At 39.9% G+C, this 18,048-nt stretch overlaps 1 protein-coding gene across 12 annotated transcripts in view; it reads left to right on the forward strand.

Annotated features, from left to right (window-relative positions):
* ABI1 (abl interactor 1) overlaps positions 1 to 18,048 on the forward strand; it is a 117,345-nt gene that overhangs the window by 33,035 nt on the left and 66,262 nt on the right. For all 12 annotated transcript variants that reach the window (XM_073003038.2, XM_073003037.2, XM_020801316.3 and 9 more), the window contains exon 2: positions 3,279 to 3,446. In XM_073003038.2, coding sequence (XP_072859139.1) covers positions 3,279 to 3,446 — 168 coding nt within the window. The remainder of the gene's footprint in view (positions 1 to 3,278; positions 3,447 to 18,048) is intronic.

The raw sequence follows: 18,048 nt of genomic DNA on the forward strand, positions 1-18,048 counted from the left end.
GTTACTGATGCAAGGTTGACCACTTAAATTTGCACATACTGGCTGAGTTGCAACTACAGTAGTCCCATTGAATCAATGAAACTTATGGAGGAGTTGACTTACCAGATCTCTACTGACTCAATTGGCAAGCTCTCCTTGTGACTAAACTGCTGAATTTTAGTCACTGAAAAAAGGAAATGCATAGTTTAGCTTGAATGGCAGTTGAGCACTTTATTTTCTGCTATGCTATGCTTGCTTTTCAGATTTGTTCTTTTGAAGATTGCATAGAACTGTTTGTTTGTTCTCTAAGTAACTGAAAACCCATTTTCCTGTTTGTACATTTCAATTTGCCAGTGGTAATATTTCCTCATTTGAAGCACTTTAGCAGATGCAAAGTACAGTTGGAAAATGAATGACATGCTTCCTACATTAGTGAACTGATAGCAGTCTGAATTGTTTGTTCGTTCGTTTCAATACCACTAATTATGGAATGGTGACCTGATTTTCTTCCTGAGTCTATGCCTATCAATTGTGATTCACCAAAAGCATGACAGGAAGATATGAGGATTCCACAGGTGTCATCATTCCACTAGACCAGAGCTGTTAAAATCAATGGTCGGCTAGAAGAGTCAAATAGCTTTTTGAGTGCAGAGATCACTTCCATAGTTTGGTTTTTGGCAGCCTTGTGGGAAGATGCAACAAATTAATCTTCCCTTAAAACATGTCGAACATACAAAATCTCATCTGATTTTGGAAACTAAACAGGGGCAGGGCTTGTTAGTGCTTTGGTGGGAGACCTTGGGAAGTACCAAGGATCTCCACGAGGCTATAAAAGAATTCTGGTTAAAACCCTAGATAGCCAGTGCTATTAGTCCATTTTAATAATAGTGGATTAAATAGGACAGTAATTTGACACAGCAAGAGGCAGCCATTCTCAACTTGTTTTTTATTGTGGCCATAAACACAATATGAAAGAAATATAGGACAAATCAGGATAAGTTGCACAGCAAACCTTATAAGATGGTGTGTGTTTGCAATCTATGGCTTTCTTCAAATGTGCCAGGATCCCTCAGCTGTTGAATATGGCATCCTCCTGTGTTCCTATTTTCACTACAGCTACCTGATATTGATACTTCTTAGCCTGGTGAATGGCACACTGGAATGTGGTGTGTGGCTTTTGTTCCTTTATTACCTAGACAGTCCCGGTCCTCTCTTATGCGCCACGGTTTAAATCTGTTCTTGTGAGAACAACTGATGTGCCATTCTGGCTGAAGTGCGTAAGCACACTAATCAGAAAGTCCCTCATTAAAATCTTGCCCCAAACATGAACTCACTATGTAGCCTTAGATAAACCTCCAGGACTCTCCTCATTCCCATATATTTTCAGTTGTTGTTGTACCCGTGGATACTGATAGCCGAGTAGATAGATTTCACTCCTGTATATTAGCATTATGTAGATGAATATGTATATAGCTATAGTCTTCCAATTGTACTTTGAAGCATTTTGATTATGATTCTTTTTTTGAAGAACAGACAACTGCAGCCCAGTGCTGATTAATTGGCTAGAGGAAGGAAGCTTTGCTGTTGAATATTTTGGAGGGTGAGGAATTTGTATTGGTCCTTTAAAAAAAAGGAATCATGTGGTTGTGGCACAAAAGGTATGATTTTTGGTGCTAGGAGTTCATTTTGACCCCAACCAATATGATTGGTTTCTTAAAGTTCTAGAAACTTTGACCCAAGCGCCAAGATGGAGTTTTTGTTTTAAACTTGTAACTCTCAAATTTCCCCCACCTTCAAAATTCCTTCCTCCAGCCAATTAATTTCCCCCACCTTCAGGGGAACTGTGGGAGCTGTAGTCCCCCATGAATAGTTTTCCAGACTTTGGAGGTAAACTGATCATGTTGGAGTAATGGCATATTTGTTCTGCCAAGTTTAGGGATCATCTTCCTGCTTCCTGCAGTGGCTTCTGGGAAATCTACAAGCAAAATACGAGGGCAATCACCACCTGTTGCTGATGTTTCCCAGCAAATGATATCCAAAAACTATTATGGCTCTGAAACTGGAGGCAGCATAAAAGTCAGGCTTATAATAGTATTGAATGATCAGAGTCCAGTTGATTCAGTAGGAGATTTATATTCAGACCCTTGTGAATAACAGCCATTAATAGATTATGCTCAGTGAATTTGTGGAACAATCTTCAAAAGGAATGTAAGCTAGCAACTGCCATCACACCTTGTGGCAGTGAATTCAGTGTTTAACTGCACATGACGTAAAAGAAGCCATATGTGAAATAGTTGAGATAACTGGATAGATTTGGCCTGTATAAAAAGGCTTAGAAGTGATATGATAGCATCAAATATCTGGAGGGCCACAAATGGGAGATGGTGGAGAGTCTGAACTCAATGAACGGTTTAAAATCACATGCACAGACCAATATAATTTGACTAAATATTGAGAAGAAGTTCTGGACACCGAAAGCTGTTCAACAGTGGAATGGATAACCTTGGAAAATGGTGGATTTTCCTTCATGGAAGGTGTTTTTAAACAAAGGTTAAATGGCCATCTGTCAATGATATTTTAGCTGCAAATTTCTTACGTTAGCCAAGGGATTAGATACAGTGACCTTTGGGCAGGTTCCTCCAGCTCTTCAGTTCAATAGTTCTGTACTAGGCCTGCCTATTTGTTTGTTACTGGGAGTCAAAAATGTTGGGAAAGTAAATGCATGTTTTGTGAGTTGTCTTTGTGAAATAATTAGAGGTATATTGAGTTTCATAGTTAAAAGAATCGTTTAAAAAACTTTTCAGTGATAATCATCAAAAGTTGGAACACTCATTAAGTTATTCCTACTTCTCTGTCAGATATCTAACTGTCCAACAGGTATAAAATTAAGTTGTCTTTTTTTTTCTAGACATGTTCATGCCCACTTCTGTAAGTTGGGGGCATGGGAGATGTATTTTTCTTTCTAAAAGTTGTTCTGATGTCAAGAAACTGGAATCCATAGTCTAAGAATATTGGAAGGCTTTGTTCCGTGCTCCTTTATTGCTTGTGCAAAGGCAGGGATACGGAAGAGAACAGAATGTACTGCTTCAGTGAATTAGGAGGGACTTTCTGTTGGGTCACTATATGCAACTAGCTGTTTATTTTGTCTTTTTACTGATTGATGCGGCTTTCTGGGTTCCACCTAAACTTGCTGCCCAACTACTAATGAGATCTTCTGAGTTATCTGAATTCTTAAAATTTTTCTTCTTCATCTCTCTGAACTTAGAAAATAATTGCTCTCTTTCTCCACTTTCCTTCAGGCTACAGACAAGAGGAAAGCATTAGAAGAGACCAAAGCATATACAACCCAATCCCTAGCCAGTGTTGCATATCAGATCAATGCACTGGCCAACAATGTGCTCCAACTACTGGATATCCAAGCATCCCAGCTCCGGAGAATGGAGTCTTCAATCAATCATATTTCCCAGGTAATCATTCCCAAAAGAATTAAGAAATAAATTTTCTTAGAAGTGAAAAAAAGAGAAGATTTTAGAGGCTTTTAGTTGATTTACATGTAGTGCTAAAACATACTTTGACACTACCTTGCTTGGTCTCAGGTTTGTTTATGCTCTGTTCCTCCTGCATACTTGAATTCCTTCCGTTTTATAAAAGACCACTGTTTGCTGTTACTCTCAACTCAGTGAATTATGGTTTTACTTGCTCTCCAAGGCAGAATTTGAAAGCACAATTGTCGTTGGAACAGTTTGGAGGCCAAACTAAAAAGCATCATTTGCTGTTCTGGATGTAATGGCATACTAATTTGCTATGATAGGGTACAACGTTAGGATGTGTTATCTAAGTCCATGGTTTTACTAGTGTAACGTGAAATCCTAGTTTTGCCATAATGTTTGAATTAATCAAGTTTAGGATTAGGGCAGGGATTATAACTCTGAAATAGGGTTCTTTTCTGTTCAAGTAAGCTCTTTTGAAAACTGAAGTTTTGCATCACTTTGTGATGAACTGTGTTCCTTTATACTTTAGATTCTTAGTGAGATATATTCCCATTTTCTGTAACTGGTGAACTAAAGTGTAGCAGTTAGTTACTCATTTAAGGTGGACTTGAAACCACGATGGTGACTTGGCAGGCTATTTGGTGACCTCGGCTGCCAGTAAAGGATTAATTCTAGAAGACTGTTGTTAACGGTGTATTATTGAACTGTCAGTGAAGCGAAGCTTCAACATTTCTTGGAGTCAGCCTGAAACTTGCAGGAGAAGTAAAGGGGGATGGCGGCACTTATTTGGATTTGAATTATAAGGCTAAAGAAGATTGAAGCTCACACAAAGTTTTGGAATAACTGACCTATGATGGCAATCTTCAGTTAAGTGCCTTGCTTTAGTAATTGTAAATGCCACTTTTTATTCTTTTCCTTTTTTTAAACTGTTCTTATTAGTTTGGTGTGTTAGGCACACAATGCACAGCCCGGTGCTCTCCATATGTGTGAGATCATAAATGGTGGTATTTGTAGTCAACCACATCTGGAGGGTGTCAGGTTTGTGAAGCCTAATATATCTTGCATATAAACATGTAAATGGAAAAGGAGAATGAAGGAGTTATGTTTCTTGGCATCAGAGGGTGGCCAGTTCTCAGTACAAAGGTGAATGAATAAAAACCCAAGAAGTCAAAAAATACAGAAAATGCAGAAAGCTAGAATACTTCAGTTGTATAATGGGAAACAAAAGGTACAGATTGTTATAGCTATGGTCATTGAAGATAAAATAAGTGAGAGAAGAAATGCAGGGAGAAGACTTTCCTGGTTAAAGCTCCTTAGGGAATGGTTTGGAGCTAAGACAACAGAATTGTTTAGAGATACTGCATACAAAGTCAAAATAGCCACTGTGCTGTCCAGTTTTGGTAGATTGATCTGGCGGTAGAGTACTGAAAAGAGGACATCAGCTTGTGACAGCTTTCCCTGTGTTTGCTTTTGCATGCTGTCTTCAGAGACTGTTGTTGTTATACCATCAAGTCAACTTACGGTGACCCTATGAAAGAGCAATCTTCAAAATGTCATGCCTTCAACTGCCCTGCTCAGTTCTTGTAAACTCAAGCCTATGGCTTCCTTTAGATAATCAATCCATCTCATATTTGGTCTTCCTTGTTTCCTGCTACCTTCCACCTTTTCCCAACATTACTGTCTTTTCTGGAGAACCCTGTATTCTCATGATTTGATGTTTTTGCCTCCTAAGATAATTCAGGCTTGATTTGATGTAGGACTGAGTTGTTCATCTTTCTGGCAATTCAGGGTATCCACTAAGCTCTCCTCCAGCACCACATTTCAAATGAATATATATATTTTTCTTGTCAACTTTCTTAACTGTTCAATATTCACATCCATACATGGTGATCGAAAATGCAAGAATGCGGATGACCTTGGTCTTGGTTTCTACTGACACATCCTTACACATGATGATATTTTCCAATTCCTTCATTTAGAGACTCTTACTGTTTATATATTTAGGTCTGGGAAGGCCAGTCATGTATTTCCAATACCTCAGTGACTTTGAATTCAAGACAACTTGTTTTTGTGTAGTGTTTAGTGTACTGTATCCCTTTCAGAAGTTTCCTACCTGATGAAATCCTGGTTCAAAATAATAATAATAAAAAAACATGGGCAGTCTTTCAGCTGAACCCATCCAAGTTTCCAAACAGCAATGTTTTTTCATTTTAACTTTGTTTTATTGTGTGCCAGTGATGTGACATTAAAAACAACCCAGTTATTTCAAAGAAAATCTGAGATTATTTCACAGATAAGATTCATTCACAGTGCAGTTTAAACAAATAATTGTGATGAGATAGATAGAAACAGTCATCATTATGCTAATAAAATATCAGTTGTTGGAAGGGTTTCCTTTTCCCTTTCTATCATTCACCCACCATTATCACAAGGAGGCCTAAAACCGGTTGCAAAATTTAGAAGACATGCTCTTTGCCCCCCCCCCCACATCAAAATCACCACTAACCAAGTTTTAGATTGATGTAATCTTCCAGCATAGGAAAAGGTCTTTGGGGCTGATGCTGGTTTCTTCCAGGCCATCAAGGGAAGCAAGAGAAAGACCTCACTGAAGCAATAAAGGGCAGGCCCGCCTGTAGCTTAGATCAGCCCCCTGACCCAGATGTGGGAAAGGAAGCAATATCTAGATGTGAGAGCTAGTTTATCTGGATGATGGGTAGACCAGACTTTCCCTATTGGAGGGCAGATCTACTCAAACTTGATAGATCAGATGTATCCCAGATGTGGAAGACCAGAAAGAAGCAGAACCAATATGGATGGATAGCTTACCCAGTCTGTGGGTAGATCAGGCTTCGTGCTGTCATAGTAGGTCTGTCCAAGGCTCCGTACACTAGACCTATGGCCTAGATGAGCAGGAGACAGTGGTGTCCAGATGGAGAGCCTAGTCTGCCTAGTCTGAATAGGGTGGACCTTCCATGTTGGAAGGCTTGATAGACCAGGTATTTGGGTTGGACACAGGACCAAAGTTAGCTTATTGATCAATAAATCATACCATTTAATGTTTAATATTCATGTATTAAACACATGTTTAATTGGGTTTTGCTTTTGTAGCTTTGACAAGGCTCCCGATCTCCTGTAGAGGGCAGGGTGTTCAGTTCTATAATTCTTGATTTTTTTTTCACATCATGAAGTTGACTTGGGTATACACTTTGTGATGCTTACCTTGGGTTCCAAAATTGCTAATTATTGCATAAAAGTGCCCTTCCTTCTAGTATACCCTCTTCTCTCCACTAGCGTCTTTCATCAAGGAGCAAAGATGTGTCTCCAGTATCTGGGCTAATTCTAAACCACGTAGGCTAGAATCCTGTTGGTGTTTGTGAAAAGTTTGCGTGTTTACTATGCTATGGTTAATTGTGGCTAATTGTGAGTTGCTGAGGTGTGTTTCAGTCATGTGCCTAATCACATGCATAATTGCGCAGGTGAAATGTACCTTGGTATTTCATCAATTAGCTGCCATTAGCTGTGTTAAATGTGTTAAACATTATTTGTGAAACAAGTTTCTGGCCATTCTCTTTTAAAATCTAGTTCAGGTTTGTTTCTGTAAATTTTCAGTGTATATTGCTACGTATATATTTTACTGCCTCCTTACATAGCGAATATAATAAAATAATTAAGTAATTAATAATTATTATGTCATAGTCTAAACTCAGGAGCTAGAGGTACAGCTGCTTGTCCTGCTCAACTCTTGGCTTGAATTGAAGGTCCCACTATGAAGAAAAGCTATTGAGTCACCTGATACATGAACTGTTTGTTAAGAGATTTTGAACAATTCATGCTTTGTAAAACATTTCTTTTCAGCTAAAGCTAGCAAAACCATTTGTAGCTCTCTGGGTTGTTAGGCATTTTAGAAATTAATTTCAATTCTATAAGCTTCTTCGAACATCTTTGTAAAATTAACTCGAATAATTTGTGTCAGTTTTAGCAGTGTGCAGTTCTTTTCAAAAAAAATCCTACATGAGCAACGTCCTTCATTACATTTGTCTAAAACCCAAAATTCAGTGCTGAGCCTTTGCTTTCTAGTTAAGAGGCATCTCAGTCACTGTGTGCAGAAGGAGGGAGAGGTGTGGAGGTGAGAGATGGCTTTAATTTCACCTAGCTGGTCTATTTGAATGTGATAACTTGCTTATAAATAAACGTTTGATCATTTCTTTGCCATAGCTTTAATGTAAAGCTGTACTTTCAGAGTGCAAACCTAAGATAGCTATTCTGATGCTTTTCTAAGCTCTTTTTGGAAATCCCATGATGGTCTTAGCAAAGCAAAAAAATATCTGCTGCTTTCCCCAGCTCTTCCACCATTAGCAAATTCTCCTTTCCTGATCTCTGGCTTATGGGGCACTGATGTGGTTCTATCAAAATACTGAACACCATTGGGAGTTCTTCTTGAAACAACTCTTGTTCTGGAATCTGCTTAGCTAGTGTTTCCAGGCAGTGGCATATGAGCTGCATCTTTGTTCGTTTAAAGATTCATAATTATCTTCCAACTTTAAAATCCACATAATCTACACCAGAAGAGAAGTCCTGTGGCATATTATAAACTGACATATTTTTTAATGTCGTAAACTTTTCTGGGCACAGCTCACTTCACCCAGTTCTTTTATTTTTAATGTATTCAAATGATATTGGAGTTGTACTTTTGGGGAGAAAGGTGGGATAGAAATATTTTAAATAAATACTTTTAAAGACCCCTTGTGAAACCATATACAGACGATATAAATCCAGATTTTAATTTTTGGCATGCACGAAAGTGCTGAAATGTGCAAATGATATAGTGGATTATACAGTTCTGTGAATAAAAGAGATTACAGCAGTTAATTCATAAAATTTGTACAGAAAAGATGGGAATGTCAAAATCAACCTGCCAAAGTTCTAATAGGTAACATGGGATGTTAGCGTGGGAGTGGTTCCCGGTGAGCTCTGATGTGTGAAGAAGAGGCAGATAAGCTTAATCCCTCCAGATGGTTTGCACTTTGTTTCATTTTATTTCAATTTTTATACCACACCTTTCTCTCCAAGGGGGCCTAAGGCAGCTTACAATATTAAATGAACAAGTAGAAGAGCTAGAAATACAATAAATTATTGCATTATTTAAAAGCAATTAAACAGCTATCATATTAAAAATGAATTAAACAGTTTGAAAAACATACTAAAAAGATGTGAAGATATACAGTTCCCTTTAGAAAAAACAAACACCATCACGGGCTGGCAGTTACTGGAAAAAAGGTCTGCCTGGAGAGGAAAGACTGTTGCCTGCCAGCGGAAGGGCAGCAAAGAGGGGCCAACCTGGCTTCTTGTGGAAGAGAGTTCCACAACTTGGGAGCAGCAACAGAGAAGACCATTTCTCCTGTCTTCACCTGTGAGGTGACTTGAGGACTGAGAAAGGCCTCCCCTGAAGAACTTAAAACCTAGGCAGTCACATAAGGGGAGATATGATATTTCAGGTAGCTTGGGTACAAGTCAAGCTACAGGTCAAAACCAACACGTTCAAATGGGACTGGAAATGGACTGGCAGCCAGTGGAGCTGTTGTAACAGGGGAGCTACATGCTCATTGTAACCAGCCCCAGCTAACAACTTGGCTACAGCATTTTGGACCTGCTGAAATTTCCACACACTTTCCAAAGAGAACCGAGAGTAACAGCTCAACAATGCTAGTAGTAAGCTCCTAGGGCTGTCAGGTGCAGTAGTCCAGAGTACAAACATTTCTGTTCCTCTGACATAGACAATGCAGAGCATTATTTTGTTCTCTTTCTACTTCTAAAAATATAAATAATAATTCCACTTTCATAATAATCCAAAAAAAAAAAAAAAAACCCTAAAATTTCCAAATTCTGGTCTTAGGGATAAAATAATAATAGGAACTTTCAGCTAGAGAGGTAGAAAAGGAAATTCTAAAGAAAAAAACACACAGTGGACTTCAGTTATACAGTATGTGCACAGAATTACTCACTACTGTCATATTTGTGGTATACACCTTAGAAAATAATGTGCACATCCATATACAGCAGGGACTTTTCCATATACAGAAAAGACCTTTCAAACACACAACCCTGCATGCATCCATTCCCATCCACATTGTAGCAGCTTTACACGGGCAGTGACTGCTATCAAAACAAGTACCATCTTGGCTGGTAAAATGACAAAAAAAAACACATATATGTTTTAACTGGCTCTCACAGTACTCTATGTTTTGTGATTGTTTAGGATACAGCTGGTTTTTGAAAGAGAGCGATTTTCAAAATTCTGGTGAAAAAACTGGGCCCATCACTAGGAAAAAATACAATGGCTGCTCCAGCCAGCAGAGACTGGGAGTAGGTTGAGGAGAGGAAGTGATGTGTTGGACAAAATTGTGTGTGTCATGTGGTTTGCCTTCTGCCCTGAGGTCCATTAGAAAGTGCTATGTCATTGCTTATTTTAGGTTCAACTGCCAATCCAGTTGGCTTCCACAGATGGAATGAGAGAGGAATACCATCTTGTTCTCCACCCCAGACATTCTTTGTTTTCGTGTGTCTGATATTTTGTAGACTTTAAATTTTTGCAGTAAATCCCTACGGGTATCAATATAATTTACTTCTCTTGAAGTCAGAGTTTCTTATATATGTCATGAAAGCTCCTGCAGATCTAGATGAGAACACGTCACAATTATATTCATTAAATTCACATACCAGTATGAAAACACACTTCTCCCTTCAACAGCACTGAGGTTAGAGGCACTGGACCCCATGTAGTTAAAAATCTACTCTTGTATCCTCCCCCCCAAAAAAACCCCCTACAAAGCACAGTTGATCCATGCTCTTTGTCTTTCATGGATACATGAGCTCTTTCTATTGGGGTTCTTTTCCATAGTGTTGACAATAATTTCCATGTGTAAGGAGCCTGAAGGGTCCTTATAACCCCTTGATCTAGAGCAGTGGTTCTTAACCTTTGTTACTCAGATGTTTTTGGACTGCAACTCCCAGAAGCCTTCACCATCAGCTCTGCTGGCTGGGGTTTCTGGGAGTTGCAGTTCAAAACATTTTGCACAGCGGGTGGCCATTTTAGAGCCGCCGATCAGCTGTTTTAAAATAGTCGTCTAGGGAAAAATCAGTTCCCAAATCAGGGAGCTGATCATCGTGAAGCGAATTTTTCTTATTAGAACATGGTTTTGCGATCGCAAAAACCTGAACATCAAGCGGTTTCGTCGTTTAACGAAGTAATCGTTAAGCGAGGCACCACTGTATTTCAAACTGCTTGTCATTTGAAGAGTCAGGAGCGATCACTTTGTAACAATATACAGATTTCCTGAACATATGCTGTATATTTCCTTAGTTTATTTTAAGATAAGATTTCCCTTCCCTTTTCATATATTGATAATTTTGAGAAATTAACTGGCTAAAACCAATTTGTTCTGAAATAACTTAAATGACTTAAAGGCTGCAAATTTATTACGAAAAGCTGGTACCGCAATGCTGATTTACTCCCAATCATTTATATATCTCTATTTTTTGTAATTTGTGGAAGAGTATATCATTCCCCTTTAATTCAAAAGCTGCTTCCAAAATAATTAGTTCCTTTTATATCTATCCACCACAAAATATTTTGATAACATGTCAGTCTTGAGTTTATATTTTCTATCTTGGGTTCTAAGTCTTTCCTAACCCCAGTTCTGTAAACACGAGAACCAGAAGTCTGGTTTCAAATGGGCACTCTGCACTGGCTATTATAATATAAAAAAGGTTTATCAAGCAGTTTTGCAACTGCATATGAAGTTCGGCAACATTTTGAATTAACATTATCTAGAATGCGTATAATGCTGCTGAGTATTCCAAACACTTTGCAGTACCTTATTGTTGCCCTGTGAAGTAGATCAATATATTGATATTGCAGATGAGGTAAAGTTGAGAGACTGAGATTTCTGTGTTACATACATGGGCAAGATTCATATTGTGGGCTTCTTGAATGAGCCCAGTGTTTTATCCATTCCAGGGTTCAGCCTTTCTGTGAGGCTCACCATAATAAGTTGTTTTCACTAGAGGCCCTGTTGAATATCTCATTCCTAAAAAGAGCCTAGATTGGAAAAGGCCCTCTCTGTAGCAGTATTCTGACTGTGAAACGCCCTACCAAGAGAAGCCTGGTTGGCTTTATTCCCTGTCCTGTAAAAATAAGGACATATGAGTAACTGAGGTGAATCAGAACCAAAGGCTGTTTAGTCCAGTATTCCATTACTATAAGTTGCCAGCCAGTTTGAGAAGATGAGGAAAAGTTGCACTGCCAAGCCAAGCCTTTTGATAGCATTTAATATTGTCCTGGCTTGCTTTAAAGAATGCTTTGTTTCTGTTTTTATTTGTTGTGTTCTTTTAGGCTGTGAATCCTGGTGAGCAGAAAAGCAATGTATAAATACTTCTGGGTACCTTTATTTCCAACAGAAATCTGGCCTCAAAAATGGGAGAGTGTATTGGGAGAATGTCAGGTCATAAAGTTAAACAAACACTTTGTTTTTAGTTCACAGGTTGGATTTGATTGAAATCAAATTGGTTTACATCATAATTTAAGTTTTGGATGATTTAAGTTTTTAAAATTTGATTTTTAAAAAAATTTAAATCATGACTTAAATCAATTTGATTTTTTTAAAATCACTGATTTTTATCCATCTCAATCATTCCTATAATTTGCTTTACTCAGCAGTGCAACACTGAGTACCTCCCATCCCAGTATGTTGAGTAGGTTATTTTACTTTCAAAAAAGTAAGGTTTAACTGGACTAGAGCAGACCTGAGAAGACTTGAGGGGGGAAGCATGCGTTTTATATGGTACCCGTACAAATACCAGAGATACCCAGTATGGCGTAGTGGATGGAATGATGGACTAGGATTCTGGAGACGAAAGTTTGAATCCCCAGAGGGGATGATAGAACTGATAAAACCACTCCTTAAATATCTCTGTTACTATGAAAGCCCTGTTAGAGTCTCTGTAAGTCAGTTTTGACTTGACGCTACCTCACACACAAGTCCTAATCTCTCACTTTTGATATCGATGTGTAGCAGCTCTTATCAAGCTATACACTGGTGACAATTGTAATGGTTTGCATGGACTAGTTTGCTACTCCAGCATTTTAAGGGTTAGGAAGCCTGGGGATTAATTTTTTCCCCCTGACCTCTGAGATCTGATATTTGTTTCTCCATCTTACATTATTGTTAATGAGTGCAGATGGGAAAGTCACCAAACAGGATTTTATTTTGCAGGAGTAAGCAAGATGTTAATGGCATTAAAATGCGGCATGTTTTATGGTTCTCTTTTAAATCAGTTCTTCAAGGATGTAAACAATTCTTCCCCTTCACCTCACTGTGGTAAAAATAGACCAGCTCTGAATAAAGTTGAAAACCAATAAGTCCTAACTCAAGATCTATGTAAAATAGTATTGTATGTATGCATCTAAAATGGACACTTTTTCAGATTAAAAAAAAATAATAATAACGACGACAACAATGACGATGGCAGAACTGAAGAGCTGGAAGCGACCTTCTGGATCATCCAGTCCAGTCCATGTCAAGTAGGCGCAGTGGGTAGCAACTTGAACAAGGGATGTTGGCAAGTCTGGATTCGAGTCCCAAGTCCGAGTGTCCCAAATCCCAAATCCAAGTCCCTATTAAAAACAAGCTTTTTTCTCCAGAAAAAAAGGAAGGAGTGGGTAGGTTCCAATTCTGAATCGAGTCCAAGTCATTTGGGGGGGGGGGAACGGAGTCGAATCTGAGTCGACTTGCCACTGCAACTTAACATCCAACTTGACGGTGAGTCCTGTGACTCCAGTCGGCATTCCTGTTTTAAAATATATCCAGTTTGCGGAGCCAGAGGTGGGGAGTGCACAGGGCTGGACTCAGTGATCCATAGAGCTCCTTCCAGCTCCTCCTCCTCCTTCCATCTTTGATTTCCATGTATGAGCACATATTCAGACAGTGCTATAGCTAATGAGTTACTTTTCTGAATCTACATTATAGCAATCAAATGTGCAAGGAGAAACACATTAAGAGCTTGGAGTGTGAAACATCTATGGTACAAATGAATCAGAATAATAATGTTTACATAAATGAAAATTAATATTACGGTGTGGAGTGGAGTGCATTATGAGCAGTAGATGCTAGGTGTGCGAGAATGTCTGTCTCTCTCAGGCTGTTTGTGGGGAGGGGGGATGCCCACTCTTCTCCTTGGCTCTGATTTGCACCCCATGAGCCAGAATGGACAACAGCTGCAACTGGGGGTACCCTTCTTTTAAAAAGGAGACCTGACCAAAACAAAAATACCAAAGGGATTTTTTTTTAGAATTAACATGCTTTTTGGGATTTAAAGATTGTTCCATAAGAGAGACCGTGCATCGGTCTGTATGGAGGAAATGTTTCTGATTTCTCCTGAAAATGTCAGCCTTTTGTGACTACTGTAAAAGGTTGTAGAAGTCAGCAACACTTTCCCCTACCCCAAATGAATCATTGGATTCCAGTGATGGAAAGGATATACAGAGCCTGTCAAATTACCGTTTTAAAGCTAATTGGTTACATTGGTGGTTCTAATTCCCCAGAAAGTACTTAGTTACCATCTGAGTTCCATTTTTAAAAATGTTGGCTGAAGTTTAATTGTGCAGTTTACACACATGGCTTAACTTTTAGACAAGGTTTGTTGCCAGGTAAGAAATTCCATAGGCATTATCTGTTCCATGCCGAATGACACAACTCATTGTGCATATCTATAGAGATTTCTTAATTTACAACAATTTGCGTGTAAAAGTTATACTATCCATAAATGCAACAGGATTTCTGCCATTTTCCCTATATTTTTCATCTGAAAATATGGGTTGCAGTCCATAAAAGCTTATACTAAATAAAATTAGATGGGTTGGGCAGTTTGCAGAGATCGGGGGGGGGCACACACATGATCACATCTGGACCTTAGAAGGCCACATTCCCCAAGTCCCCCATTTTAACTTTTTTAAAAAACTAAAAAGGGAGGATATGAAGGACAGAAGAGCAGTGAGCCGTCCTCTGCTTCGCAACACCCGGTGGAAGAGAGTAGATGTGCGGAGGGGATACTTGTAGAGATAGAGCAGGGAAAGGTTAAACCCCCAACAGCCTCAGAGGTGTGTCTAGTAGACGACGAAGGGGAGGAGCTAGATTTAATATTATGGGAGGAGATAAAAGAGGGGGAAAGTGTGTGGATATTCAATTTGACAGCTGACGGAGAGATGTTAGGGAGAAAGAATCGCGGGGTACAGACCGAGCCCATGCGTGACCTGGAGGAATCGACCGGCCTTCTGAGGGACTTCCCGAATCTACAGCTAGGAGGAGGTCTGTTACCAGAACTGAGTCTGAACAGCCAAAAGGGGAGGGAGTTAGACCCCCTAGAACGGACGGTAGTCGTTTTCCCCTCGCAATCAGTGTGGGGGACGAAGGGTGATCTGTCCCAGTCCCTCTTTTCTCCAGCAACCACCCGAGGGGGACTGGGCTCGTCACCCATGTTGTGGGACGGTCTGTGCCATGAGGAGCACCCTTTTGAGACCTATGACGGACAGGGAGCGCTTTGGTCCGGCCCCTCTATAAAGAGTGATTGGAAGACCCCTGATGTTAGAGTTCAGACTTACAAAGTTTTGCCAGAAATAAGTTTATTGGATCCTTTTGATACTGTTGAATTGAACTGTTCAAAAAAATTAAGAAACCTGTGTTAAAAGATCTGAACCGCCTCCGCTCCTTCTTCCCGCCCAAACCCAAGGCGCGCCTCCGGCTGAAGATGAACCTGTTCACAGAGGGAAAAAAAATCTCACACCCTCTATGTGTGGGGCAAATTTGCCAGGTTTTCTCATCCCTGGATAGTCCTTTGTAATGAAAACAGGAAGTGATCGGAAGTCACTTCTGAGTTTGAAAAACATTTTTGTTGGCCTAAAACAGTTTTTGCAGGGTAAGTGCCCGATGAAATTATACCCCACGTAACCTTGGAGGATATTTTTTGAGTAATTTTATTCTCCCCAAAGAACTTGAGTGAATGTGGAGGCAGATGTTTGCATTGGGAGCATGGGAAGGGGCTGCCTACATCCTGTAGAATGAATGCTCTGGCCCCGTAGCCTCACCGCCCTGTAATTTGTAATGGGCACAAATACGTTACAGTTACATTCCAATAGAAGTGAAGTTATCCATTGCTGTGTTTCTGTTGTAACGTTCAGACAGTTATACCTGTGTCTAACCTTGTGCTTTATTCCTGATAGTGTTACTCTCAGGATATGTTACTCTTACCAAGAGATATTGGGTTGGATTCAGTTTGAGAGGTGTGCAGCTGAGCTTATCAAAGTGGACTTTCCCACCCTTTCCTTCCTGATTTCAGCCACACACAAGAGACGCAGTATTCCTGCAAGCCATGAGTATAGTAGTGTATGTTGTATCTGATAGTGTGTTAAAATGTGTTTGGGAATGCAGTCTTCCACTTCAGTTGCCATATATAGGCAAATGTGAGAAATCACAGGAGGATGAAAGAAAAAGAATAAAAGGCTTATTCAGTGTTTCATATGAGGGAAAGGTTAAAGCAACTAGGTATACTTTTAGTGCTGAAAAATAGAAGATTAAGGAAGGGATTTAATGGCAGTCCTGAAATAACCCCGTGGTGATGGAGTGTGCATTCTTGCTACTCTTAACTGGCCGGATGAGAGGTAATAGGTTTAAATTACCGGATGGTACATTGGGGTTTGTCAAGGGCTTAACTCATCATTGTATGCAAATCACTGTTGCACACTCCAGGCAGGGCTCTTTTTGTTGTTGTCGGCGACAGTGGTCAGTTTCAGGAGGAGGCAGTTTGGAGTAAAGAAGTAGGGGAGGGAGGGAGGTTTATGCTCCCCCACTCCATCTCATCCCCAAAGATGGTCTTTCTCTGACAACCAAGGGTCCCAAATATACAAAAGTTAAACGGATACATTAGAACCCCTGTGGGGGGGAAAAAGTGGGAACGGATTGGGTGCCATCTAGAGCAGTAGTAGGCATGGAAATAGTGGTTAGGTTTTTCTTTTCAATTTTTTTTCTGAGCTCGAAATCTCCTGAAATCATGCATTTCGGAAAAGGCAAAGTGCACGCTTTGCCAGTGGCATTTTATTCCATGCACCTAAACTATCGCGTTCTAGCACAATTCAAAGTGGCTTGTCTCTAGTGCCCTTGTTCCCAGTCTTGGGTAACCCAGGTGTTTTTGGACTGCAACTCACAGAAACCCTGGTCAGCACAGCTAATGGTAAAGGCTTCTGGGAGTTGCAGTCCAAGAACATCTGGGTTACCCCAGGTTGGGAATAATTGCTCTAGTGTAAGGGTGGGCAATCTTTGACTTTCCATGTCTTTTGTTCCATAGCTTCTACCAGTGATATCCAGTAGAGCTAATGGTAAGGGACTGTAGGAGTCCCAAATATCTGAGAGCAAAATTCATTAGTCCAGCACTGGTAGAACATCAGACAGAAATGCAGCTAATGAATGATGTCACTTCTTAAGACAAAACCACCAATACCCTTTCCTTAAAATTGGGATATACCCTCTGATAGGCAGAGTTTTAACCCACCTGAGAGCTTGTTTCTATGTTTGAATACACTATTTAAAAAAATTGGACCCCTTTGGAGGTTTTCCCCCTACCACTCTGGCAACACACATAGATGCTTTTGCTGTGCATTTAGTCTGTGGCATCGCCATGGAGAGTCTCCAACTAACCTGGCTTGACATGTGAAAGCACTTGCTGTGCAGATTATCTGTAGCACAGTGTGAGCATCCTTGACGTTCTTCCATGTCCCTGACTGGTTGGTGCTCGTGCATGTGGCCATGTATCTACTCAGAGTGCCAGGGACTATCAGCATGGTAACAGCTTTTAAATATGCATATTTATTTGTAACTTGCCAAAAGGAGGCTGTTTTACAGCAGCTTCCCTCTGGTGAGCATGATGTGCAAGTAGCTTAAAGCCCACGGAGAAGTAGGCGACTTGAAGTTTTTCCCCCCAACTTCTTGGTTCGGCTTAGATGATTGCTGGCCAGCCATAGCTTCTCCTTAACCTGTGTCTTTTCCACCACATGCATAAGAGCGTATGTCAGGAAGGCATTGTGTGCCAAGGTCCATGCCCATGAAAATTTGATTTGTACAAACATGTCTTTGGTGTTTGTTTGCTTTTTCAGAAGAAAGATTCATGTAGCCACATGGTTGGGTCTGTGTAATGCAACATACGTGTACTTCTACCTCATGAGAATGGTCACTGCCCATACAAGTGCCTAAAATACTTGTGGCTAATTTCTGGAAGTCTTGACTTCTTGTTCAGGTCATTATTATCCTTAGCATGCTCCAAAGTGAACAAAACAAGGACCCACTCCAGGTAAGCACTTTAATCCTCTCCCCAGTAAATAAGTCATGATGACATTGTAGGAAGAGCTGCTTTCAAGGAGGCAAACAATGGCGTATAAATCTTGGGAGTTTCCCCTCAATCTAATGATACAGGCCATTATTTATGTGTCTTATAAATAATACATGATGTGCTTCTGGCAAAACATCTCCATCTG

Source organism: Pogona vitticeps, chromosome 6 (assembly GCF_051106095.1).
Source record: "Pogona vitticeps strain Pit_001003342236 chromosome 6, PviZW2.1, whole genome shotgun sequence".
Taxonomy (NCBI): domain Eukaryota; kingdom Metazoa; phylum Chordata; class Lepidosauria; order Squamata; family Agamidae; genus Pogona; species Pogona vitticeps.